General features: G+C 40.8%; 2 protein-coding genes across 6 annotated transcripts in view; one reads left to right on the forward strand and one right to left on the reverse strand.

Annotated features, from left to right (window-relative positions):
• The window catches only part of RNF170 (ring finger protein 170), a 43,362-nt gene extending 27,763 nt beyond the window's left edge, over positions 1–15,599 (reverse strand). For 3 of the 5 annotated variants that reach the window (XR_013541374.1, XM_020801385.3, XM_078384829.1), the window contains exon 1: positions 15,477–15,599. The gene's annotated coding sequence lies outside the window, so the exon portion shown is untranslated. The remainder of the gene's footprint in view (positions 1–15,476) is intronic. The other 2 variants (XM_020801386.3, XM_020801384.3) reach the window with 1 other exon arrangement.
• Positions 15,600–15,639: 40 nt separating this feature from the next.
• Positions 15,640–27,315, forward strand: part of HOOK3 (hook microtubule tethering protein 3) — a 73,222-nt gene continuing 61,546 nt past the window's right edge. The window contains exons 1-2 of the mRNA XM_020801383.3: positions 15,640–16,013; positions 26,867–26,952. Coding sequence (XP_020657042.3) covers positions 15,957–16,013; positions 26,867–26,952 — 143 coding nt within the window. The 5' untranslated portion in view covers positions 15,640–15,956. The remainder of the gene's footprint in view (positions 16,014–26,866; positions 26,953–27,315) is intronic.

Here is a 27,315-nt window from a genome sequence, read left to right on the forward strand (position 1 = left end):
TTCAAAACAGTGTGGCTGAAAGGAGAAATGGAGTACTTCAGGAAATGAAGGATGCACTGTTAGCAGATGCAGAAATGCATCATGGATTTTGGGCGGAGTCACTGAAAACGGCTAATTATTTGGTGAACAGACTTTGGTCGTCTGCCATAGACCAGACTCCTTATTACATGCTCTTTGGAAAGGAACCTTCATTAAAGCACCTGAGGGTTTTTGGTTGTACTGCATGGGTACATGTACCAAAACAGTTAAGGAGAAAAGGCAGAGCTAAAACAAAGAAGATGAGGTTCTTAGGTTATGAGCCTGGATCAAAAGCATATAGGTTTGTTGATGGAAATAGAAATATTGTGATATCCAGGTCTGCAATGTTCAATGAGAGTGAGAATTGGGATAAAGTGCACGCTAATTCACAGATATTTATCCCATTAAATGACACAAGGAGGAGTCAAATTAGGCAGTCAGAAATACATGAAGAAGACATGAAGTCCTCAGTTGAAGAAGATGAAGAAGAACATGAAGATGAAGAAGAAAAACACGTTAGTAAGTCAGAGAAAGAGCCAGAAACACAGGGTCCTAGGAGGTCTGAAAGGGCAAACAACGGTGTACCACCCAAGAGATTTGGAGTGGGTGGAGTAAGAGTTTGTCATGTATATTTAGAACCTAGAAATTATGAGGAAGTAATGGAACTTCCTGAATTTGAAAGGAAGAAATGGCAAGATGCCATGGATGAGGAAATGAGATCCATAGAAGAGCACAAAGTATTGACAGAAACTAAGCTACCTGCAGAACATAAGGTTATTGGTAGCAAGTGGGTGTTTAAAAGAAAATTACAAAATGATGCGGAAGCAGAATTTGCCGCTCTGTCAGAGTTGTGTTCAGAGTTAACCTGGTAGAAACAGTTAGCAAAAAAATGTAAAAATTGAAACAAATGGTGCAATAAAAGTGATGGAGGACAACACTACATGCATACACATGGCTGTAACAGAAAGAGTGAAAAACAGGAGTAAACATGTGGATATTAAATACCATAATGTAAGGGAGGCAATAAAAGAAAAACTGATTGAATTAGAGTATTGCCAGACAGAAGAAAACATAGCAGACATTTTGACTAAGCCTTTGAATACTCAAAAGCATGAAAAATGTGTACAAGAGTTGGGAATGTGTTTTGTTGAGGCATAAAAAATTAGGAGGGGTGTCAGGATATTGTAGTTTTTATAGGCCTGAAACTGGATAAATGTGTTATTAATGAGCTGCCATTGTGAACAGATGTGTGTATGCTGAGTCACTGTGACTGCTGAGGAGTTGATGCACCCAGGTGTAGACACCCAGGTGTAGAAGATGATGTAATGTGTCTTCTGATTGGACTGAAGAAGCCTTGTATATGTATATAAGTGAACAGTGTGTTCATAGATTTCTTTTCTCTCTCTGTCACTTGCTGCTATCCTCTATGCCGGTTTGTTTAATGAGTTCCTGCCATGCTGAAGTGATGCCAGCCTGTATATACTTGTAAATATTGTAAATACACCCGTCTTGCTAAAGAAGAAGAATGTGTGTCTTCAATTAACTCTGCGTATTTTCCTGTCGCCAAATCCTGACATTGATTAACCTGAAGAAGATACTTACGAATTAATATAGAAACATCTGTAATCAATACTGTTTTATTCAAAAGACAGTGATGAATGGACTTTCGTCTTTCCTAAGTAAAGTACATTGATAAAGAAATCAACTGGTGGCAGCGGTTTGCCTTCATGAGCTCTCTGTGTTTGGAAGACAAACAGGGGCCACGAGGGGCAAACATCACAATCGGTGTCCAGTGGTGGAATACGAAGCAATCCAGTAAAGCCTGAGTTTAAAGGGATTTTTTTTTAGTCAAGGGTACCTTTTAGACAGAGGTCTGTGGTGAAGGTTACCCACTAGAAAGGCTTAGTGGTGGGGCTTCTGAACCCAGATCTCGGGGACTAAGATAGGGAATGATTCTGAAGGGGAAAAAATCCTGTTTTATCTCAGGATTTGAGAGACCTAGTGGCTAGCTTAAGATCCAAAGCTCTGAGGGAAGGGAGTGCTGGTGGATAAAAGCAGAAGCCAGGGGTCAGAACAGATCTGAGGGAATAGAAGAAAAAGCAGAGGCTTGAAACAGAAATTTATTTCAGTGACTGGAATTAGAAGAAAGACAGATAGTTTTTAAAATCAGTGTAAATACACTCAAGACTGAGTAACTCAGAATAATATGCCACCGAAAAGAACTAAAAAGTCAGTAATGGAGGTAATTGATCCTCAAGAGGCACAAAGTTTATCTCAGGAAGTGGAGGGAAATGGAGACCCTCTAGCTCCAGTGGAACAGGAGGAGACTGAGGAGGGTGCCTCAGAGGGACAAAGGGATCTAAGCTCTCAAGGTTTTGAAAAATAGAAATTGGAACAAGAATTCAAGCTCAGACAAAAGGAATTAGAAATTAGAGAAAAAGCCATAGCTGAGGAGAAAGCTAACAAGCTAGAGCTCAGGGGACTAGAAATCAGAGAAAAAGCCAGAGCTGAGCAAGAGGCCAGACAAATAGCTTTTGAGCAAGAAAATAGACAAAGAGAAATGGAATTAAGACAAATGGAATTGAGACAAAGAGAAATGGAGTTTCAATTACAGATGAAACAATTAGAATTAACTTCTCAAAATAACAGTAACACTAACAATAGCACAAGTGAGGGAAATCTCTCAAAGATTGATCTAAAGATAATTCCCCAATATAGAAAAGGTGACTGCCCAGAATCTCTCATTTCCTTTGAATGTGCATTGTGATTTTAATATCAAAGATGAAGGATGATAGTGCTGAGATCCCAAATACAGTAAGCAGAGATTTAGCTGAACTTTATTCACAGATGCCTCTAGAGCAGACCAGAGATTTTGAGGCCTATAGAAAAATGGTTTATTCTAGATATGGTATCAATGCAGAATACCTGAGGCAAAAATTTCATTCCCTGACCAAAAAACCTGAGGAATCTTATTCTCAGCTAGGAGCTAAACTGCTGCAATGTTTGGAGAAATCGATGGAACATGAAAAGGTCACTTCTCATGAGCAGATGAAAAATGTGATTGGGTTGGAACAATTTTATTCTATCTTGCCTGGGGAATTGCGTTATTTAGTTAAGGACAAAAAACCCAAAAATCTATTAGAAGCAGGTGAAACAGCGGATTACATTAGGAAGATTCGAAACCACAGGTTCTCTGAGGAAAATTTTAACATGCAAAACTGGGACAACAATAAGAAAGCCTTTAATAAAAATTACCTCAGCAAAGCATCTGGGAAAGGTAGCTAGGGTAGTACTTCACCTAAATTAGCATGGTCTAGTTCTCAGACACAAATGAAACCTGAGGAAAAGATAAGTGAACAGATCTCCTCAGAATGCGAGAAGGTCTTACAAATGTTATAACTGCGAAGGTTTGGTCATTTACAGTTTAATTGTATGAAACATAAACTTAATACTGGGAAGGATGAAAATCAGCCCAAAAGGGTTTACTGTTTAAAGCCAGCTAAAGCCACTGAGAAAAGCAGTAACCAAGGTTCTGTTTCCATGGCAACTGGCTCGGCAGAAAATTCTGATCTGCCACTAGCCCAGGTTGTGCATGGTTTTGTAGTAAAGGGAGAAGATGTTTTACTTCATAACTCTGGTGAGAGGAAAAGGAAATTAAAAGTCTTATGTTGGAGTGGTTGATACTTGTTCTAACATAACCCCTTGTCATCCTGATGTGATTCCTAAATAACAAATTCTCCCAAACCAGACTATTACCATCAAGGGAATAAGTTCTATTCCAGTGATTTTATCCATGGCTAAAGTGAAAACTATAGAGACAGGGTTGGAATTTGGGATGTGGCAAATTCTGATCAAATTCCTGCACCTTGTTTAACTGGGCTAGATCTCACTAAGCATGTGCAGAGTGCTTGTGAAGTAATAGGTTTCCTGAGAGAGCAGTTAATGGTCCCTGGAGGAAAAATGGATTCCCTGACCTTTGAATCTATCCAGGCATGTTCCAAGTTAGAAAAGAGCCATGAGGTAACCAAAATGAATGATGAGGTTATTTGGAAAATCTCTAATGATCCTTCTTGTATTGAAGAACAGATGGAAGATAATAATTTGAATGACTGTACTACTATAGTTAGAGAGAATCCCATTCCTCTGACCCCTGAACACCCAGACTGGTCTATGACTGATAAAGACCTGACAGATAGAGTGGGTTTACATTTGATAGAGCATGTTAAGAGTGCTTTTGCAGTTACACACTCACAAGGGGGCCAGGAATCACTCACTGCAACAGAAATGGTTACAGTAGCAAAGGGAAGCCTGGAGGGAGAAAATCTCTTAGAAACTGATTTCATGCTTTTGAAAACCCCAAATAAAACTAGTTTGGCTCAGGAGCAGAAGGAGGAAATTAGTTTGGGAGGTTGCTTTGAAGCAGCCACCAGTACACCCACTTTATTATCTCCTGAATGCCCTGAAAGGTCTTGCCTGAATAAGGAGCTTTTACATAGAAAAAAAATCCTTAGAAGTGGCAGAGCCAAGCTTGGGAAGTACTCCTGGAAAAGAGAAAGGCTTGTATGAGGCCCAGGAAAGAATATTCTGTCCTGAGGATAAAGTATCAGAACAGAGAATTATAGAGGGGAGAAAATTGCTTTTGGCAGGGGTGGAACAAGTAGTCCTTAAATCCTTGCAAGGCAACCCCCTATCTAGTGTATCACTGAATAAAGAAATAGAATCAGCTAACATAGTGCATCTAAAACAAACCAATTGTTGATTGCACTTAAGAGAGAGTTACGTGAGAATATTAAAGTGACCCATGATAGTGGTCCCCCACATAGGGAAAGCCTTTCAATGAAAATACCTGTGAGTGAATGTGTGAGTGAAGAGGGACGTATCCAGAGATGTTCGGGAGGAGAGGGAACTGCCTACCCTTTCCCCAGCTGAGAAAGTGAAGACCCGAGCCAGACTTAAGGCAGAGGTCACTAATAAATGAGCAGCAGAGGACATCCAGTGGACAACCGAGTGGCCAATGACCTCCAGTCGATGGAAGAGAACGTGGAAGAGGGAGCCAGTGATCATCAGAGGGACCCTCAGTGCCAGCAGACATGTGTCCAGCTGAAGGAGGCAGTATTGACCGGACCAGTCCACGGCACATCTTACTACAACGGGAAGGTGAAAGACTTGGACTTTGCAAACTTGGACTTTGCAAAAGAGACTCAGATCGTGCCTCAAAAGCCAAATGACTGAAGGGGGGGATAAACAAAATTAGTAACTTATAATAAATGTTCTGTTTGTAAATAGGGATGAAAAATTGAACATTAATGGACAGAAATGTGAAGAATGATTTAAGAACTTTTAAAATAAACTGGAATGGACTATTGATTTACTGGTTAATTATCTATGGAAAAGTTTCCTGATTCTGATATATTTCTGTAAGGTGGAAAATGTTAAATGCAGTAAGTGTAAATGATAAGGTAAAGTATATTACTGAATTGTAGTGGAATGTTTAGCGTAAAAAGGTATTGTTATTGTTATAGTAAATGTGGTATTGCTTACAGAATTGTGCCAGATGGTAAGTAGAGTTTCTTGCAATTGTGCCTGTTTGTTTAGGAGGCAAAACTCTCCCAAACAAACATATTTAAGGGTGGAGGCATGTGGCATTCACCTTTATCATGTTAAATAAGTCATGCATTATTCATGTTTTATGCTGATATGGTTGAGAGGTGGGGCCACTAGAGATGTTAAAAGGTGGAGCCAGAGAGGAGGAGTTTAGTTTACAGTCTGGATCTGAGTTAGAATTAAAGTGAGTGAGTGAGAGAGAGAGAGAGAGAGAGAGAGAGAGAGAGAGAGAGAGAGAGAGAGAGAGAGAGAGGTAGTTGGGAGATCTGAGGTGTGATTAGTCTGAGGAGTGAATAGTAACCTGTAAGATAAAATAGAAGATTTATGCTTGATGAACCTGAAGAAGATACTAATGAATTATTATAGAAACATCTGTAATCAATAAACCTGTTTTATTCAAAAGACAGTGATGAATGGGCCTTCGTCTTTCCTAAGTAAAGTATGTTGATAAAGAAATCAACTGGTGGCAGCATGTGAAAAAGTATTTTTGTTGTTGTTTTGTTTTTTGTTTTTTTTGGGGGGGTTGCCTTTGTGAGCTCTCTGTTTTAGGGAGACAAATGGGCCATGAGGGGCAAATGTCACCCTGGTAAACAAGGTGCCACTGCTGTGATTCACAGCATCATGGCAGCGGTGCTTTGCTTACCAGTGAGGAACAGATGTATAATTATGCTTGGACTTATGCTACAAACTGAATTTCAGCCACTGAATCATATCCACTTCCAGAGAAGGCAGACACTTAATTCAATTAAATACATTTAGCAAGCTAAAAGTTTAATTTTGGAATGGAACAATATTTTACAGTATCAAGCTGGATTCTTTTCATTTTCTGCAAGTGTTGCAGAACCAGGACTGTAATCAACTGAGCGGGTGCATAGCATCAGTGCTGTGCATCCGCAGCCAGTGTTGCCTCCCATTTGGTTCAGGTCACGACCAGGGCCTCTACCCAGTGCTGGTGGAAAATGGGAAGGAACACTAACTACAACTATATAAGCAAATATCTCATTAGTTTATTTCTTCCTCGTTTGGTCTCCCTCAGTCTTCCAGTGCTTTGAGAAAAATATGCTACACTGAAACCTGACTTGCTTACTTTGGCTTATTGTTGGAGTGCTATCACTCATAATCAAGGGGCATTATGCCATTTGCCCTTGTGGCCCCTGCTTGTTTTTCCCTCACAAAGGCTCACGTCTCATTTTCTTCTCGCTGCTACCAGTGGATTACTTCAGTCCACAATTTAAATAATGTATGTCAGAACACTTGTCTTGTGAAGAGAAACAGAACTTATTTATTGAAGTGAAGCAGATTGAACAATAACAAAAGTTTCTCAGATACACATTACTGTACACATAAGCAATTCATCAACAGTTCTCTCAGTACATACTTTTCTCTTGCAATATCATTACCACCGTCTCTACTTACTTTCCTAATCAGCTCTCTCTCTCTCTGATTAACCCTATCTCAGTACTGTACAGTGGTGCCTCGCTTAACAAGCGCACCGTTTAACAACAAATCCGCATAGTGATGTCTCTTTTGCGATCGCAAAAGCGATTGCATTACAACGTTTAGATAGGCAAAAACTCGCATTGCGATGATCGGTAAGCGTTTCGCTTACCGATCTTCGTATTGCGATGTTTTTATAACAGCTGATCAGTGGTTCCAAAATGGCCACCTAGTGCCCAAAATGGCCGCTGCAAGTGTTTCCGCGCCCTGTCCTCGCTTACCGAGGGCGCGAAAATGGCGGCGCTATGGAGGAACACCCCATGATCAGAAACAAAAGGCTAAAAGATATGTCGCTGGAAGATGGGCCCCTCAGGTCGGAAGGCGTCCAACATGCTACTGAGGAAGAGTGGAGGACAAGTACAAGTAGCTCCAGAGCTAATGAAGTGGTTGGGCCAAAGCCGAAAGGACGCTCAGCTGTGGACATGCCTGGAAGTGAAAGGAAAATCCAATGCTGCAAAGAAAAAGACTGCATAGGAACCTGGAATGTAAGATCTATGAACGTTGGGAAGCTGGAGGTGGTCAAACAGGAGATGGCAAGAATAAACATCGACATCCTGGGCATCAGTGAACTAAAATGGACAGGAATGGGTGAATTCAGCTCAGATGATTATCATATCTACTATTGTGGGCAAGAATCCCGTAGAAGGAATGGAGTAGCCTTCATAGTCAACAAAAGAGTGGGAAAAGCTGTAATGGGATACAATCTCAAAAATGATAGAATGATGTCAATACGAATCCAAGGCAGACCTTTCAACATCACAATAATCCAAGTTTATGCACCAACCACCACTGCTGAGGAGACTGAAATTGAACAGTTTTATGAAGATTTACAACACCTTCTAGAACTGACACCAAAGAAAGATGTTCTTCTCATTCTAGGGGACTGGAATGCTAAAGTAGGGAGCCAAGAGATAAAAGGAACAACAGGGAAGTTTGGCCTTGGAGTTCAAAACGAAGCAGGGCAAAGGCTAATAGAGTTTTGTCAAGAGAATAAGCTGGTCATCACAAACACTCTTTTCCAACAACACAAGAGGCGACTCTATACATGGAAATCACCAGATGGGCAATACCGAAATCAGATTGATTATATTCTCTGCAGCCAAAGATGGAGAAGCTCTATACAGTCAGCAAAAACAAGACCTGGAGCTGACTGCGGCTCTGATCATCAGCTTCTCGTAGCAAAATTCAAGCTTAGACTGAAGAGAGTAGGAAAAACCAGTGGGCCACTCAGGTATAATCTATACCAAATCCCCTATGAGTACACAGTGGAAGTAAAGAACAGATTTAAGGAACTAGATTTGGTGGACAGAGTGCCTGAAGAACTTTGGATAGAGGCTCGTAACATTGTCCAGGAGGCAGCAGCAAAAACCATCCCAAAGAAAAGGAAATGCGAGAAAGCAAAATGGCTGTCCAACGAGGCCTTAGAAATAGCAGAGAGGAGAAGGGAAGCAAAATGCAAGGGAGACAGGGAAAGTTACAGAAAATTGAATGCAGACTTCCAAAGAATAGCAAGGAGAGACAAGAGGGCCTTCTTAAATGAACAATGCAAAGAAATAGAGGAAAATAACAGAAAAGGAAAAAACAGAGATCTGTTCAGGAAAATTGGAGATATTAGAGGAACATTTCGCGCAAAGATGGACATGATAAAGGACAAAAATGGGAGGGACCTAACAGAAGCAGAAGACATCAAGAAGAGGTGGCAAGAATACACAGAGGAATTATATCACAAAGATGTGGATATCCCGGACAACCCAGACAATGTAGTTGCTGACCTTGAGCCAGACATCCTGGAGAGTGAAGTCAAGTGGGCCTTAGAAAGCCTGGCTAACAACAAGGCCAATGGAGGTGATGGCATTCCAGTTGAACTATTTAAAATCCTGAAAGATGATGCTGTTAAGGTGCTACATTCAATATGCCAGCAAGTTTGGAAAACCCAACAGTGGCCAGAGGATTGGAAAAGATCAGTCTACATCCCAATCCCAAAGAAAGGCAGTGCCAAAGAATGCTCCAACTACCGCACAATTGCACTCATTTCACATGCTAGCAAGGTTATGCTCAAGATCCTCCAAGTTAGGCTTCAGCAGTATGTGGACCAAGAACTCCCAGAAGTACAAGCTGGATTCCGAAGAGGCAGAGGCACTCGAGACCAAATTGCTAACATGCGCTGGATTATGGAGAAAGCCAGAGAGTTCCAGAAAAACATCTACTTCTGCTTCATTGACTATGCAAAAGCCTTTGACTGTGTGGACCACAACAAACTATGGCAAGTTCTTAAAGAAATGGGAGTGCCTGACCACCTTATCTATCTACTGAGAAACCTATATGTGGGACAGGAAGCAACAGTTAGAACTGGATATGGAACAACTGATTGGTTCAAAATTGGGAAAGGAGTACGACAAGGCTGTATATTGTCTCCCAGCTTATTCAACTTATATGCAGAATACATCATGTGGAAGGCTGGACTGGAGAAATCCCAAGCCGGAATTAAGATTGCCGGAAGAAATATCAACAACCTCCGATATGCAGATGACACCACTCTGATGGCAGAAAGTGAGGAGGAATTAAAGAACCTTGTAATGAGGGTGAAAGAAGAGAGTGCAAAAAATGGTCTGAAACTCAACATCAAAAAAACTAAGATCATGGCCACTGGTCCCATCACCTCCTGGGAAATAGAAGGAGAAGATATGGAGGCAGTGACAGATTTTATTTTCCTGGGCTCCATGATCACTGCAGATGGAGACAGCAGCCACGAAATTAAAAGACGCCTGCTTCTTGGGAGGAAAGCAATGACAAACTTTGACAGCATCTTAAAAAGCAGAGACATCACCTTGCCAACAAAAGTCCAAATAGTCAAAGCTACGGTTTTTCCTGTCGTGATGTATGGAAGTGAGAGCTGGACCATAAAGAAAGCAGACCGCCGACGAATTGATGCCTTTGAATTGTGGTGCTGGAGGAGACTCTTGAGAATCCCCTGGACTGCAAGGAGAACAAACCTATCAATTCTAAAGGAAATCAACCCTGAGTGCTCACTGGAAGGACAGATCCTCAAGCTGAGGCTCCAGTACTTTGGCCATCTCATGAGAAGAAAAGACTCCATGGAAAAGACCCTGATGTTGGGAAAGTGTGATGGCAAGAGGAGAAGGGGACGACCAAAGATGAGATGGCTGGACAGTGTCTGCGAAGCAACCAGCATGAATTTGACACAACTCCGGGAGGCAGTAGAAGATAGGAGGGCCTGGCGTGCTCTGGTCCATGGGGTCACGAAGAGTCGGACACGACTAAACGACTAAACGAACGAACGAACGAATGGAGGAACTTTGCTGAACGGTGAGTTTGGGCCCCATAGGAATGCATTAAACTAAGTTTAATGCGTTCCTAAGGGATTTTTCGATCCGTTTAGCGATGTTTTTGCATAGCAACGATTAATCCGGAACGGATTAACGTCGCTATGCGGGGCACCACTGTATCTGTTCCCTCTCTCTCTCTCTCTCTGACTAACCAGCCCTATCGCTATCAGTATCTCATTCCAATCCCTATCTGATGACTCTTCCACCAAGCCTCTTGTAGCTGCTAACTCTGCCTTTCCAGTTCTCTCATAGGTTCATGCAAATTAGCTCATGAATATGAATGGCAAGAGTGATGTGGGCAATCACCACAGGCATCATGAGCAGCTCTCATGAACTCTAAGATTACTATCTGACTTTACTTACTTGATGCCCTTGCTTCACACCTTTCCCACAAACCTGGGCTCCAGAATACCTCATGATGAGATTGTAAACAAGTATAGACAAAAACAAATAGGGAACTATATAAACAACATGAAAACACTCTTAGATTAAATAAGATTTTAAAATGTATCTCTAAAAATACAGTACCAATTTTTTTAAAAGAAAGTTCTTAGCAGTCTATTGCTTGAATAAAAAACATTATGCCCACTAGTGAAAGAACAACAGGTAGGACTCTACAGGAGGTATCATTATCAACATGATAGCTATGTAGTAAAATTCTCAATGTTATTTAAGATATTTACAATACAAGACAACTTGTATTATACAAGTCAAAACCAGAAAACTCTAAACCTAAATCACATAAAGCAGTGCAATGCAGAAAACAACAGTGGAAGAGACAACCATAGACGCTGAGTGCATGTATGCTCCCAACCACGAATACTTTGCAATTCAAAAAGAAACAATGTTAGTTTGGTCTGGTAAAACAAACATCACAGGATGAATTCTGTGGTACCTTAAGGACTATCAATATATCATGCAGTAAGTTTTCTTGCAATAAATGCAACTTGTCTAATACAGAACGGTCTAGAAAGCACCAGGATGAAAAGAAAAAAAAGACCAGGAATATGTGTGCGTAAATCTTATAAAGAACACCAATGAATTTCAAATCCACTATACTCAAGTAAGATGCCTGATCTATTTACACACCTTAATTATTTCCCACTAATTCCGATGGTATTTTTTACATAAAGTTTCAGTTATGGTCATAAAATATCTTTGCTGTTCTTTTACTCCTCTGTCAGTTTCATCCCAAGATGCATTATTTCCTAAGCAGGTCATTCACAAAGATTAGTCATTAAGTCATGCCGGACTCTTCATGACCCCATGGACCAGAGCACACCAGGCCCTCCTGTCTTCCACTGCCTCCCAGAGTTGGGTCAAATTCACGTTCGTAGCTTCGATGACACTGTCCAACCATCTCATCCTCTGTCGTCCCCTTGTCCTCTTGCCTTCACAAAGAATACTTTCACAAAGAATACTCAACTGCAACTATTGGTTCTCAAGAAATAATGAATAAGGAACATCATAGACTCAGAATAGACTCTGTTCTCCCACCCACAAAGCAGAAGACTAATTAGCTCCCTCCCCTTTTGTGTGTGATTCCAGCTCAAAGGTTTGTTCATGGCTTCTTCCCTCAGTGTTTACTTTCTCTAGGGCTCAATAGGGTCTAGCAAGTTCTGGTAAGTATTAATCATTCTCTGTCATCCTTCCCAATGAGCTGGTTAATACCCGAAAAAATGTTGGAAACTAAATATGGTCTGATTTCTTCAGTAAATATTTTACATTTCGAACAAGTAAAATGATTCTTTTTTAAAAAAAAAAAGAAAACATGCATATTATCTTTATTATTTTGAGTCACACATGTACTTAATTGAAGACTGACTTAAACATGCTATGATGTACAGTATACATGAAAAGTCTGTATGGCACCCTGTTTAACTTGGGCTAACTTGTCTGTGTCGTTCAAACAAGTGTCATGCTGATTGATACACAAATACTGCAGGTTTACAGTTGAAGGTGTGGTTTAAATAACAGATTTGTAGCTCATTGCCTAGGATAGGCTTTCTCACAAAACTGGGAACATGCTTGCAATAAGGTTTCAACTTGACTGTAATATACACACATAACACACAATATATATGTACATATATTTTGAAAACATAGTTAAATACATTAATGTTGCTTTTCTAGAAATAAAACAATATAATTCTGGCACATTTGTAACTGAATCACACATAAGGAAGGGATTCCTTTCAAGAAAATTATTTTTTTCTAAAATTTACAGTGTTGGACTTGGACAGTTCATGAATCTGATACAGGACCAGAGGTCAGGGGTTCCATTGCTCACTGAAATGGGGGAGGGAGCCAATTTATATAGCCTCAGCCAAGCTGCACAGTCCCTAAATACCCCCAGAAGAAGTGAATCATAAACCACTTTTGAGCACTTTATACCTAAAATGTCCTGAGAAGTTTCATCGCAAGTCAGCATCTATTTGACAGTGTGCAATTATTATTAATAATAGGAATAAGAACCTCAAGAGATTTTCCAGCCTCTATTTATAAGTATGGGATACACCTAGATTAAAGTGTTTCCAAGAGGTGCATATCCAAACTTTTTAAAACAGCATTGGTTTCTTATATATTATTTATTAATACTGTACTGTGAACATTTTGTACCTAGAATAAGGTTACATAGTGCTGCTAATTTGAGACACACCTATTTTTACAGAAAAAGCCATTCACTCTGCAGCTTTCTGTAATTTATAAAGCACAAACTGATTTTCTTCTCAAATTCTTTGATATGTTCCTGAAGTCAAAATACATTTGTGATATGATCTCTAATGTCTCTTCCTTTTCTGGATCCAACTGAACCTCTGGCATTTCTTATTCCATATACAGTATTATAAAAGTGTTTGCTGTAAAATCTTGGACATCTCTTTGCTTGCATAGGAAATGTTTTCGTTATCGCTTTGCTTGCATAGGAAATGTTATGGTTACTGCAAACTTTAGCATTTTCCTTCTTTAGAACAGGAATGAATATTGAACATTTCCAAACTGTGGGCTACTGCTCTATTTTCCATATTTGCTGGTGTATTATTGTTAGTATTTTGAAAGGTCTATTGGCATCCCACATACCTCTTGTGATTTATTTCTTCCAAGTGCTTTAGGAACAGCTTTCACTTCACTTTCAAAAACTGCAAGTTCTTTATCAAAGATGCTATCTTTGAAAGAATCTGTTGTCGTCCCACATCTTCTATATGCGTATACTCTTTCGGACTTTTTATTTTATCCTGTTTAGATAATTTATTCTCTGCTGCTTTTTCAAGATTCCAAATCTAGGATTACATCTACCTTTGGTTTCTTGGATCTCATAGAAAGGATCTCATTTCTCCCTTTTTGTTGTTCTCATTTAATGTTTTCATAAAAGTTATTATGAAATTATTCACCTTGTCTCTGGAAAATGCTAAAGAAAATGCCAGGTGTTTACCAGTTTCACTTAGAATTCTATCACTATTGCTCTCTGCTTTCACTTTTGATTGTTGTCTGTCATTGACAATTTTAAGGATGACACCATTCTTCAATTTAAATTTGAACTGTGTTAATTATTTTAGTTTTTAACAGTACAACACTTACTCCAGCATAATCTCAAATCCTAATATGGTATTAGAGTGGTGAATCTGTGCCCCCTTCCAATGTTGTTAGTCCACAACACTCAACTTTATGACCATTATTATAAATGCTGGCTAAGGTTTATGGGAGTTGGAGTTCAACAATATCTGGAGGCCTTTGGGCTGAACAGGGATGGGAACTCAAGTCACCAGACTCGCTGTCAAGTCAAACTCAAGTCACACCAATGACTCAACTTGGGTTCCCCTCACCCCCAACTCAGATTCAACTTCATACCTGGAACCTACCTCCTCCCTTTTCTTCTGAGGAAAAAAAGCTTGATTTTAATAGGGACTTGAGCTTGGGGCTTGGGACTCAGGGCTTGGTACAAAAGACTCATGCTTGATCTTCAGACTCAGCCCCCTGGGGGTGAAGGCTCTGGCCATGTGGTAAATAAGTGTTTTCCATCCCAAATCTCTAAGGTTCAGTCTCTGCGAAATCCAGATAAGGCTGGGTAGCTAGGTGAGGATGTGTCTGAGGTTGGGAGTTCAATCTCACACTGCGCCTCCTATGAGAGAGAACCAGTCTGTGCAGGTAAACCATTTCTGAGTATTCAAGTTATCTAGAAAACCCTGGAAAGGGTCGCCATGAGTTAGAATCGATTTGATGGCATGAAAAAAAAGGCGCTAGGGAGATCCATATCTGAAGTCCCAGGAAGGTGTGTTAGGAAAATAACAAGTGTTAGGCAAGAAGGTGTGACCAGAGGCCTTATCAGTTTAAGGCAGATACAGTAGATCCTTTTGCTCTCCTGACTAAGCAAGGCAGCACCTTCCAAAAGGAAAAGCCCTAAAAGTTACCCCACGGGAGAAAGAAACTCAAAAGTTGTTGGAACCCAGGCATAATAAATTCACACATTCGCACTATTCACACCCCCGTCATATGGCCACATTTCCCGCATCAAAGGGCACCCACGCAAACGCACTAGTTTACATTTACCCCGATCCCAACAAAGCACCTCGGGGCTGCTTCCAGCACTAACACAACTCCTAGTCCCTCCACTGTTATCTGTAGCTTCACGAGGCCACGTTTGGGCCCCAGGAGCAGGTTAACCCCCCCCCCCAAAGCGGCGCTTTCGCCCCACCGAAAAAAAAAAAAAAATCCACCACAAACACACACACACGCTTGGCCATCCCAGAGAGCCGGCGGGACTCCGGGTGATGTTAACACTTGCAAGCCCGGAGAAGGCGGTTAGAGAGTATGCGGTTCAACCACGGGGGGGGGGGGAGGTTGGAAAAAAAAAACTAAACTGAAACGAGTGACATTTCTAAGGGGGAAGAAGGGCTTCGCCTCTTACGGGGGGGGGGGGGAAGGAAAAGGAACGGGCAGCCACGGCCTGGCCGGGAAAACGCCCCAAGTGGGCGGCGGGTTCGGCCGCCTCTTCGCTCGCCTCAGTTAAGTTACCTCAGTTCCCGAAGGGCGCAGGCGAGGCCTCTCAGCACCAGAAGCAGCAGCGGCGGCGGCAGCGGCGGCGGCGGCTCCTCCTGGCCCCAACTCACCCGGGTCCTTCCCCGCTCCGCCTCCTCCTGCGTGACTGAGCAAAGGCGGGCCTCGAGTGAGTGAGTGAGTGGTCGGGCGCCTGCGCCGTCTTTGCCGGGGACCAACGGAACGGGCGGATCCCGACGGGGGCCCGGTGACGTGTCTGCGTTACAGCGGCAGCGGCAGCAGCAACAGCCCGGCCCGGCTCGGCTTGGCCGGCCTGGGTTGGGTGAGGAGGAAAGCGGTGACGGCGAGAAGGAAAAGGGCTGGGAGCAGGGAGGCGCCTCGGACAGAGTCTCTTCTCCTTCATTCCTTCCTTCTTGTCTCAAGAAGGCCCCGGCGACCACCGGAGCTCCGCTGCGGGCAGAAGAGGGCCCCCCCTGCCGCCGCCGCCCGGCCTGCACCATGTTCAGTGTGGACAGCCTGGAGCGGGCCGAGCTCGGCGAGAGCTTGCTGACCTGGGTGAGTGGCCGAGAGCGGCGCCCGGGAGTGGTCCTCCGCCCCGCCGGGCCTGCCACTTTCCCTTCCCTTCCCTTGTGAGGCTGGGAGGGGGGGGAAGAGCTTCCTTTTTCTCTTCCCCGTGGGCTCTCTTCCCCACCTTTGGGGGCCCTGTCGTGGCAGGATTCGGTTTCCCAGCTCCTCTTGTCCTTTCAGGGACCTCCCCGCTTTCTTTTCTTCTTCTTCTGAGCGCTGCCTTTCCCCGGGGATGGAGCGGTTGGCCCCCTTGTCTTGTTTCTGGGCGCCCGACTTCCTCAGACCGGCTCAGGTTTAATCAGGAGGAGCTTTGTTTGAATTCAGCGGGAGTTACTCCCTAAAATGTAAAGAAATGCACAGTGACAAGTGACCGGGAGAAAGCACGGGTGTAACATAGGCATGCTTGTCAAAATACCTGGTTTTGGCTGTGGATGGCCACTTTGGAGTCCCACGTGGGTTCCTTGCTTGTGTTGTGTGTGTGTGTGTAAAGTCCAGCTGCGCTGTAATCCCCCCCCCCAGTTCTATACCTTTTGACAACATTAATGTTGTCTGGCAGATAGATTTCAGAAGGCCTGGACTTGCTTACCAGATTGATTGGCCCTGATATGCACACCATTTATTTGGGGGCAGAGTGAGTGGGGGGGAGTTCTCCACACTCCCATTTAAAATCTATTAACATGGGGGAAACAAAATACTAATAGTATTTTCCAGCTTAATTTGATTGTTTTCTCTAAGCCATTTACAAATGATGGAATGGAAATCTACCACCACACCACACCCTATTGTATGCCTTTTGTAAAGTCAGTAGCTCTTCATTCCATTGCAAGAAGACTTTGCATGAGTATTTGAGTCATTTCTTATCATAGTTCAGGGAGGTTGAAAAGATACGGGGAACATCCTCCTGTAACTTTGCTTCCCCTGTGTTGTAGAGCATGATGCATGGGGGAAAAGAACCTCAAAACACACAGCATCTCAGTGTTCTTTTGGACTGTCCAATCTGTATGTATAGAATCAGATGTGAACTTACAAGACGTTGTGATTGCTGTCTGGGCTTTTTTTTTTGTCCCACTGCACATGACCCCTTTTGAAAAACATACAGAGATGATATTTTCATTGCATGCAAGAGAGAAGCTGCTTTAAGAACATGTGTTGAAGTAATTTACTTTTTTGTAGGTAACAGTAACTTCAAGAGTAATCAGGACAGGTGTTCCTGCTTAGTCGAAAGGCAGAGCAAGAAATAGGCTTGCAGCCTGTGCTGGGCAAGGGGTTACACACCATCTCAAAACACAGGTGCACAATGTGTGAGTGCTCCTGCTTTCATCCCTAAATCTGGATGCCCAGGTCTTGGTGGTGGCAAGAAGTGCATTTACACAGTTAAAAGTATAGTGTGCCAGCTGCACCCATTCCTGAATCAGATCTGGCCATGGTAACACATGCCTTTGTTAACACACTCTATGTGGGGCTGCCTTTAGAAAGTGTTTGGAAGCTTTAGCGGGTCCAAAATGCTGCAGCCAGATTAACTGGGGCTGGTTACAGAGATCACGGAGCCCTCTTGCAGTAGCTCCACTGGCTGCTGATCCATTTCTGGGCACAATTCAGAATGCTGGTTTTAACCTATAAAGCCCTAAACGGCTTGGGTTCAAGCTATCTCAGGGACTGCATCTCCATTTACAAGTCTGTCCAGGTGTTAAGATTGTCAAGGGAGGCCTTTTATAGGTGCGTTTGGTGGGGACCTGGGAGAGGGCCTTCTCTATGGCTGAACCCAGACTCTGGAAGTCCTTCCCATGGGAGGCCAGCCTTGCAGTCCTTCAGCAAGAAGATGAAGATCTTTTTTATCAGAAAGGCTCTCCCTTAGTGATTGGCTGTCTATGAGGGTATTTTAATGGAGCGTTGTGCCTTCTTACTTTCAATCTGTTTTTGATGTGGACTTTGTTTACAATTTTTAGTGTAGTATTTGTTTGATCTTTTTAAGCATTTATATACTTACAGTTTTTAGATTTTGGATACTGTATTTTCTTTTAATGATGTAAGCTGCCTTTTAGAGTTTCTTCTGTTGATAATATAATTTTACTGGAATCTAACTGGGGTGAAAAGGTGAGTTTTTCTAGTTCTTATCTGCAAATATGCAATGAAAGAAAAAATGACTGTCATTTATGCAGTTACAATAGCAATCAGTGTATGGCACATTCAACCAGACCATCTAATAGTCTTTTTACTTTGACAGTTGTAAGTTGGATGTATTATGCTCCATAGCTGGTAAAAAAAATGCAAATTTAACTGTAGTCCCTGGATCAAATGTAGGAGGAATCTTTACTTAATGCATCTTTCTGGTTTGTTTACTCAGCAGCTTGAAATGAAGGCTGAAGTGAGAGCAATTAGATTGTGCGCTCATCTTAGTTTACTGAGCCAGAATTGATATCTTACATGTGTATTGACTGAGGATGGTTGTTGCCTAGTAGTTCTGTTACACTGGTGCAGTATTTTGAGATGAATGCTTTTGTAGCAGGGTGGATTTGATTTGATTTGAAATTAAAAATTAAAAATCAGATTTTTAAATGTATTTATTTTTAAATAAAATGCTTACTGACTAGTGATTTTAACTGTAATTTAAATCAATGTGATTTAAATTACTTCTACCTTGTTTTGTGTAGTGTCCACAGTTTGATGCTGCGCACTATAATAGGCTGGATTATTAGAATGGACTCTTCATCAGACTGCTTCTGAAACTGTTTCAAAACTTTAACTATAAGCTTCTGTGTGCCTGTTTACAGATTGAAGTCAGTATGCTTATACAGTATATCATTTATTTATTTTTTTTAAAAAAAATTGTTAGCTGCCAGTTCATTTCCAGACCCAATTCAAATCGCTATGTTTGACTTTAAGAATCCTAAGTGATCTAGATGCTGATATCACATGACACATCTTTTCTCTTATGACATCTGGAAGTTAAGGTCTGCAAGTGGATGTTCTGATTTCAGGTCAAACCCATGGTGCTTTAGAGTGTTATCCATGAGATAGTCATATCACCACCTTCCCTGCTTTTTCTTTTCTTTTCTTTTGAAAACAGCTGAAGGATTTTTTTTTCTCAAGTAGACTTTGAGTTGACTAGATGACTGGTTTTGTTCCTGCTATTTTCTGTAATAGTTTATTTTAAACTATGTTTTTTTAGTGAATAAAAATGTGTTTATCTAGTGATGAAATATCATAAACCTGGCATCAGGCAAGTGTCTCTGAGGAGGCATTATAGAGTGAGGTGCAACTACCACAAAGCCCATCTTCCAGAAGTTTATTTATCACACATTGTTTGATGATGGTACATTGGTAAGTCTTCTGAAGACTGGAATGTCTGAGAAGTTTGGAGAAGTTAATTCTCTGTACTGTATATGCATTTGGTAGTGTAGCTGTCCATAGAATTGTGTAATGTTAAGACATTGAGGGATGGGATGTTCCAGGATGTTGATTAGCTGTTAAGTGAAAAGTAAGTGTTATTGAAATTCTGCTGATTTCCACATCCTGTGCCATAGAATAATGATGCCAGGGACAAAGGAAGAGAGCTAGAACGTACTCAGGAGAGGAGGAAAGAATTCTCTGCAATGTGAGCCCTGTAATACAGAGAATAGACTCCTTTTTTCACTGCTTTTGAGGACATTGCAGGAGGCTCAGCCCATATAGGTTAATGGGAATTTTACTTTTGGCTGGTTCCCTGGCAGACAAGGAGCAGTAATACAACAATTCAGTGTTGTCTTGCTTTGCTCTGTGTGGTGAAAAGACAGGGATAGATACTATATAGTGTAACGAAATGGAAGGAAACTGGGAATTGTAGTTATACTAAAATTGAGTCTTTAGGTTCTGTATAAGATGAATTTAAAAGAGCTGTTTTTCAGGAGCTTGTTATGCAGAGTTGTTTGTCAAAGTCATGAGGTCGGGCCGTCCAGAGAGAGGAGATGCAACAAAAAACACTAACTGGGAGAAGATAAGACACCTGGATCATTAGAATTTTGTGAGGTGATCAGAGTGAATTACGCCTACTTGAAACTAATTGGTTGACAGCATGAAAGAGTAATTAGGAAGGAGGTCCTAAAGATATGTAAAATGACAGAGTTTGTGTATGTGAAAACTTGGTTGGTGAATGCTGTGGAATGTGAGACACAAAAGCTTGTTTTCTTTGAAAAGAAGAAGGGGAGGAATAGCCCATCTAGATGCCAATATGTGGGGTTATAGAGCAGTGGTTCTTAACCTTTTTGAAAGAAACGCCCCCTTGAGCCATTGAGGAAGTTATCATCGCCCCCCTCCCTAAGGTGATAATATCTTACCTACCTACCTACCTACCTTGTCACCCTCCCCACCTGGGTGCGAGGCAGCGCTTCACGGGGCGAAGATGAGGACCCAAGAGACCCTTTCCTTCTACCCGATCCACACTCAGTGCTCCCCTAAAGGAGAAAGGCGAGACGTGCCAGGTAGAAAGAGCTGGATCATCTGGCGGCAGCAGAAGCACCGGATCTACTGCCAGCACTGCAGTTGCCGTCACAGGTTTGGCTCACTCCAGCGCCCCCCTACCGCCCCCCTTCTGTTCTTTTGCCCCCACACCGCCCCTTTTCGTTCTACCGCCCCCCTGAAAAATGAAATCGCCCCCTGGGGGGCATTATTGCCCACGTTAAGAACCACTGTTATAGAGTAAAGATGATTACCTAGCTGTTTTTATTTTAACTGGAAATTGTACAGTAAGTTTATTTAAACATTGTAATGGATGGATATGCTGAATGCTTATGCTTTAAAGCTACAACTGTATGCTAATGAATTTATTTTTTTAATAAAACAAATATAATTCTTCAACAGAGAACTAGTCTTTTGTTATAGCAGGGCTATATCTAAATCCAGTGTGGAGGAAAGAAAGGTAATAGTTGCCACTGTAAGTTAAAAGGTCCTATTGTTCTACTTTGCAAGGCTGGTGTGCATTCTAAGGAAGCACATAGTCAATGGTTTATTGCTTTGGAAGCAATCAGAGGTTACTTTTAAGGTTCATGCTTGTCTTTGGGGCTTACTACGCACTTCTGAGGCCTAGACTAGAGGACCTACCTCAGGAAATAAAGGTGATAGTTTTGCGCCCTGAGGGACTCTCTGACCGCAGTCTTTGTCTCTTTAGGGAGACAGGATTGTTACGTACAACAGTTTGTTCTCTTTCTCACTCTGTCTGTCACATTCACACATGTGCACACAAGAGAAATTGTAGTTCCTTGGTACCTTTTAAACAACTCTGTCATGTGCAGTTGCTCCTAACCATCTCTAAATTGTGCCTGCTTTTACCATTTCTGTACCCCATCTATGCCACTCCTTTTCTCCTTGCCTAAATGTTAAAGAAATGTAACCTTTGCAGTAGAAAAGAAGACAGCAGTCTTTAGTAAATCCAGAATATTATGATGGTTGTGAAATGAAGCAGCTGGTCAGGTGTGTTGCTGCCCAATCTATTTAAGGCCTTGTAAGTCATATTCAAAGCACAGAAGGAAGTAGAGAGTCAGACAGAAGATACTGTAATCAGAATCAAGTGCTTTCCAAGCCCTTGGAGCTGAAGTCATAATGAAGAACTGGACTACAGGGTACAGTTACACAGACGTTCATAATATTTGATGGCATTCAGACTTGAAATAAAAGGTTCTGAAATTTAGGGTATGCGATTTGTTTTGCAGTAAGCCCAAACAGATGAATGAATTAGTTCGCTCATATAATTTTGATAAAAGTATGTAAAGTTTGTAAAGAGTCTGGGCCAATGATGTAATTATGGTGTGCAGATCACCTGATATATGAACTAAATTGAAATGTTTTGCCATGACCTCAGCAATTCCCACAATTAACACATCAGTATAATGAATTAATAATAATGAATATAATAAAAGTCTACACAAGGCTTGTGGTTGCTAGTATTTGTACAGATTAGCCAGGGAGTTTAGAAAAGAAGCATTTGTAGGGTACTTTTCTCTATTATAGCAACCACAACAATTTTAATGTTTCAGCCAATTGCAAAATAAGTGAATGATCATTGATAAAGTCTGTGGAGAAATCAACTTGCTAATTTGTAGAATAAAATGTGATTGATTACTAACAAGAAGTAAGAAATATTTCTATTAATTAGAAATTAATTCTATTTTCCTCTGAGTTTGAATCCTCCTTGTCTAAAGTTTGGCATTAATAACTGGTGCTCAATGTCTGAAAAAAGTTTATGCAAAGACCTTTTATATTAAAGTGTATCTGTGTCCATTGCTTTGTCTGTATGTTTGTACTTACATATGCATATATAATTTTTGTCATAATTTTTTCAGGGTGTAAAACATTTAGAAACAGTTCACCATTGCTTTATTTTGTGTTGTACTAGCAAGAATTAGCTTGAGTGTTTGTGGCTGCTGTTGTCTGTGAAAGGTCCTCCACCTGTATCAGTGTCTGTTAATGCTGTTGCCATTAGCTGCTCTTCTAGAATTTCTCCTCCATCCCAGTCATCATCATGGGAACTATCAGTGTTCTTCTGCTGACAGGACCATTAAATACTCTTGAGGATGGTTTCATTTTAGTCTGATGTCTGTGCTTTCACCATTCCCCTTTTGGTGATCCTGCTAAGAGTCTAGACTTGCAATGGAGTTTAGTGCTCTGGTGATACTGCTCTCAGCTGCCCTGATTACACTACACTACACAAAGTGTGCATCCAAGAGAGTGACATTTAAACATTAAAAAGCAGGATTACATTAAGAAGAAAATTTTAATCTTAACACTGAGCAAATTAAAATTGTTGAAGTTTTTCTGTACTTCAGTTGTCCATCTAGATGGCGATTGCAGCAAGAAATCAGAAGAGGGGTGAGACTCAGAAGGGCAGCTATAAGGAAACTAGGGAAAAAAATCCTCACATGAAATTATGTGCCACTGGAGACCAAGATTATTCATATTGTAGTGTTGCTATTTACTTTGTATGAACGTGAAAACAAGAAAGAAAATGAATAGGAAAAAAAGATTCACTGGAAAAGTGGAGTTGGAGATCTCTACCAATACTGTGGGCTGCCAAAAAGATAAGTAAATGAATTCTAGACCAGGAGAACCTTGAACTCTTACTAGCAGCTATATAGCCATTCTCAGTGGGGGGCGCAGTATTTTTCCCTGGGGGCCCCTGGTGTATTTGAAGGGGACCACAGACTTGAAACAATTATTCACACATCACCTTATAAGGTTTGTTATGCAATTTATACAATCCTGATTCTGCCTATATTTCTTTCATATTGTGTTTATAGCCATGACAAAAAAAAAGTCTGAGAATGGCTGAGCTATAACAACTAACCTTAAGTTGTTGTAGTGTCGTATCATTGGAAATTAAGAGTTAATAACTCTAGGAAGAGTGGGAAATAGTAGGAAAAGAGGAAGACCTGTCATGTGATAGAGGGACTTTAGTTTGCAGTACCTGAGCAGGGCTGCTAATGGCATTACTTTGTGTGTATGTGTGTCCTTGTTATGTGCTGTCAATTTAGAACCAACTTATAGCAACCCTAGTAGAGCTTTCAAGGTAAGTGAAATACTTAAGTAGTGGTTTTACCAGTGGTTCTCTCACTTCCCTCATCAGTTTCTGTAGCTGAGTGGGGGATTTGAACCCAGGTCTCCTGAGTCCTAATCCATTGCTTTGTCCACTGTATCACACTGGGTCACCATAAATGGGAAGCATCTTGATGCCACATAGCAATATATGTTTAAGCTGAAACAAACTGTATTTAAAGAACATACATTACGTAGGTTGTAATGACAATTCGGGGTATGTGAAAGCTGTATACTCTTCTAATGTTTAAGTTCATTACAAAATGTTAGGTATATTCACATATCTACACTACTGGGTTTTAAGTAAGAATGCTTTTTCTGCCAAAAATATTGTTTGGCAGCAGTGACATTTACAAAAGGGAATCTACCCTGTTTCCCCAAAAATAAGCCCTAACCTGAAAATAAGTCCTAGTATGATTTTTAAGCATGCTTGTAATATAAGCCCTACCCAAAATTAAGCCCTAGTTAAGTGAAACCCCACCCTCCACCATGGTGCAGCATTGTGCAGCAACCAGGAGATGACATGACTGTATTTGAATAAATGTACATTGTTGCACATGGAAAAAAAATAAAACATCCCCTGTAAATAAGCCCTACTGCATTGTTGGAGCAAAAATTAGTATAAGACCCTGTTTTATTTTCGGGGAAACACAGTATGTAGCATTGCTATCTAAGCTTGAGTCATCCAATCTCTGTCATAGCTTCTCGTTCTCAAATTCTGTTTAGGGCAGATTGGTTCAGATTTTTTCCCCAGTTTCATTGACATGCCTCTGTGTAAATACGGGCTGGGATCCAAAGAGGCAGATGTCATAGATGTACAGTAGAGCTTTCTTCTGAACATCATGTGCAACCTGGTGCATGCTCAGTCATAATGTTTCTGCAGTGTTTCTGAAAAATATCATTTACAGTGGCTCACGGGGTAAAGAATGGGAAACCATTTTTTGTACTACAGAAGGTCAGAGGCTTAGTTCAGATATTAGTCATTCCTGATAGTCATGGTTTATCTGAAAGAATGATCCTTTTGTCTGGTTGTTTTCGTCTCTTTTAACTTAGGACCGAATTTAGTACCTCAAATCACAGTGGTATCCAAACTGAGAAATTGTAGTATATATGTTCCCTGCAAACTATGATGTCTATCCATTTCTTTGTATCTGTTTAGTAGGCATGAGTAAACCATTGTTTCCAGGTTGGATGTTGCAAGAAATTGTAGCTGCTTTTAAGTGCTGAATTAGAGTATATAACAAGAAAGAAGGGAAGAGTATGTTATTGGGTTGTACTTAATCCTTGGTCTAGTAAATCATAGTTTATTGTACTGAGATTGTAGTACGTATCTGAACTAATGTAGTTCACTAAAGGAGTGGGTGCATAATGGGGTTTGCTGGATATGTGAAGATGACCACTGAGATGCAAGAAATAAGATATCAAATGATGTAATATATTTTTTAAAAATGTACCATCCCCTGCTAGTCTTGCTTTCAGGGCAGTTCACAGCAAATAAGATAGATAACATAGAGTCAAATGGACTAAGTAGAAAATAGGTGCAGACATCCTTTGAAAGAAATACCTATACAGTATTTTAAAAAAACTTTTGGAAGCTTTACAGATGTTTAAAGTGAAAGATTGAAGGGAAGTTTGTAGAGGTGCATTTTTCTTAGAAGTTAATTATAATTCACTTCTAAGTGGGTGAGCTATTCTTCTATGACATCCGAAGTTAGTTTGGATTGCTTGGGCAAGAAAACGTGTTAAGCTTGTACTTGCGCTGCTTTTAAAACTTTCCATGTCCACCCAAGTGATCTGACTGGTTTGTGAACATTTTAAGAACTGGCTGGGGTAGATCAAATGATTGTATGTGTCAACAGGATGGTTCAGTTGTAACTTTTTCATATGAAGCTGTGTAGCACCTGGGCGAATCTGGGCAAACTGAAATCGTGTTCCCATTCTTTTTACAGGGCATTAGAAAGTTAACACCCTGGGAAAAGAATGAAGAGGAATTGGTTACATATTATTACTCTTGGGGAGAAAGATTTAAGTCTGCAAACATTCCTTATTGCTTCTTTTTATTAAAAAAAGCCTATAAAATGCCCCACAGTCACTACCATGCCTGTATTAAAATAATGCTCTAAAGGTAAAGGTTCCCCTTGATAATTTTTGTCCAGTCGTGTTCGACTCTAGGGGGCGGTGCTCATCCCCGTCTCCAAGCCGTAGAGCCAGCATTTGTCCGCAGACAATCTTCTGTGGTCAAATGGCCAGTACGACTTAGACACGGAACGCTGTTATCTTCCCACTGAGGTGGTCCCTATTTATCTACTCGTATTTGCATGCTTTTGAACCCCTAGGTTGGTGGGAAAATAATGCTCTACACCACAACAAGGATGCTGTTGTTTTATGTGTTTTCTTTTGAGGGGCCAGTTGGTTTCAAGTATAACATAGGCTAGTGTGCCTCTGGTTGTATGCATTCTCAGGTGAGAGTCCATGGCATCTGCTCCATGAGAAGAAGGAAGCAGACATTTTTTTGATACTCTAGGTGCTTCCTAGTAATTACCAGTTGAGTGAAATGAAGATTACAACTACATATTTCAAGCATATTTGCAAAAATCAATGTCTTCTACTGTAAAATTCTGTACAGATTGAGTAAAACCTGTAGTGATTTTAAGGTTGAAAAACAGGGAGGTTAGCAAAGCGATTAACCGTTGAGTGCCTCCCTTTTTGTTGTCCTCCCCTCCCCAAATTTTTCAGAGGGTGAACGTTTTTCATTGTGTTGTGATCTGTTTGTTTTTATGCAGCATAATGACATAGTAGCTTAAGTGCTGTAACGACCTTGGTTTTAAATAAATAAGAGGGTGGTGTCCCAGGGCCAGTGGAACCAGTGTCTCTGCCAAGGTTTGGGGAGCCTGGTATTTGCCCAAAGCCAGATGCTGATGTCAGTGTTAAATTAGATTTATCTCCTTATTATGGACACATAACTTTCTCCTACTCTGTGGTATATGCCAGTAGACTGGGCCTTTCTGATAACAGCAACCATGCCTACCTCCTCTTTATTTACATTTTGGTTAGAAATTGTGATACAGTACTGTGTTTACTTTTGTGGGCTAAACTATTCAATGCTGTACCTGGATGCTAATAATATTGCATCATTCTTGAAATTTCATGATATGCAGATATTATACGTAGAAGTAGCCATATTAGTCTGTGCAAGCATTGTAGATAAAAACAAAATAAATATTGCACTGTATTGTAAAATAGATGGAGTTTGATTGAATGTTTGCATTCCTCCTCAGATCCAAACATTTAATGTGGAAGCACCATGCCAGACAGTAGAAGATTTAACCAATGGAGTTGTGATGGCTCAAGTCCTTCAAAAGATGTAAGAGAACATTTTTAATAAATATGTCATTTAATTCAGATTTGATTATCTCTGCCTGGTATCCAGTGCACACCCGATAAACTATGTTCAGTGTTAGTACTCAATTGTGTACTTCATTTGGCAGTAAATGGTATATTTGTATTGTTAATCGTTTTTGTTAGAATCTCAAATATATATTTTAATATAGGAAACAACTACAAAGTTCAGTGTTCATGTTCGTACCTGTAATGGAGGAAGAGGCTTGTCAGACTGAATTTTAATGAGAGGACTGTAGACAATATCCTGCATTTATTACAGTCTTTATAGTATTTCGTTGGGCAGAAGCTGAATAAAAATACTGCTTTGTTTTTAAGAAATATTTTG

This window comes from Pogona vitticeps, chromosome 2, assembly GCF_051106095.1.
Source record: "Pogona vitticeps strain Pit_001003342236 chromosome 2, PviZW2.1, whole genome shotgun sequence".
In the NCBI taxonomy this organism is placed as follows: Eukaryota; Metazoa; Chordata; class Lepidosauria; order Squamata; family Agamidae; genus Pogona; species Pogona vitticeps.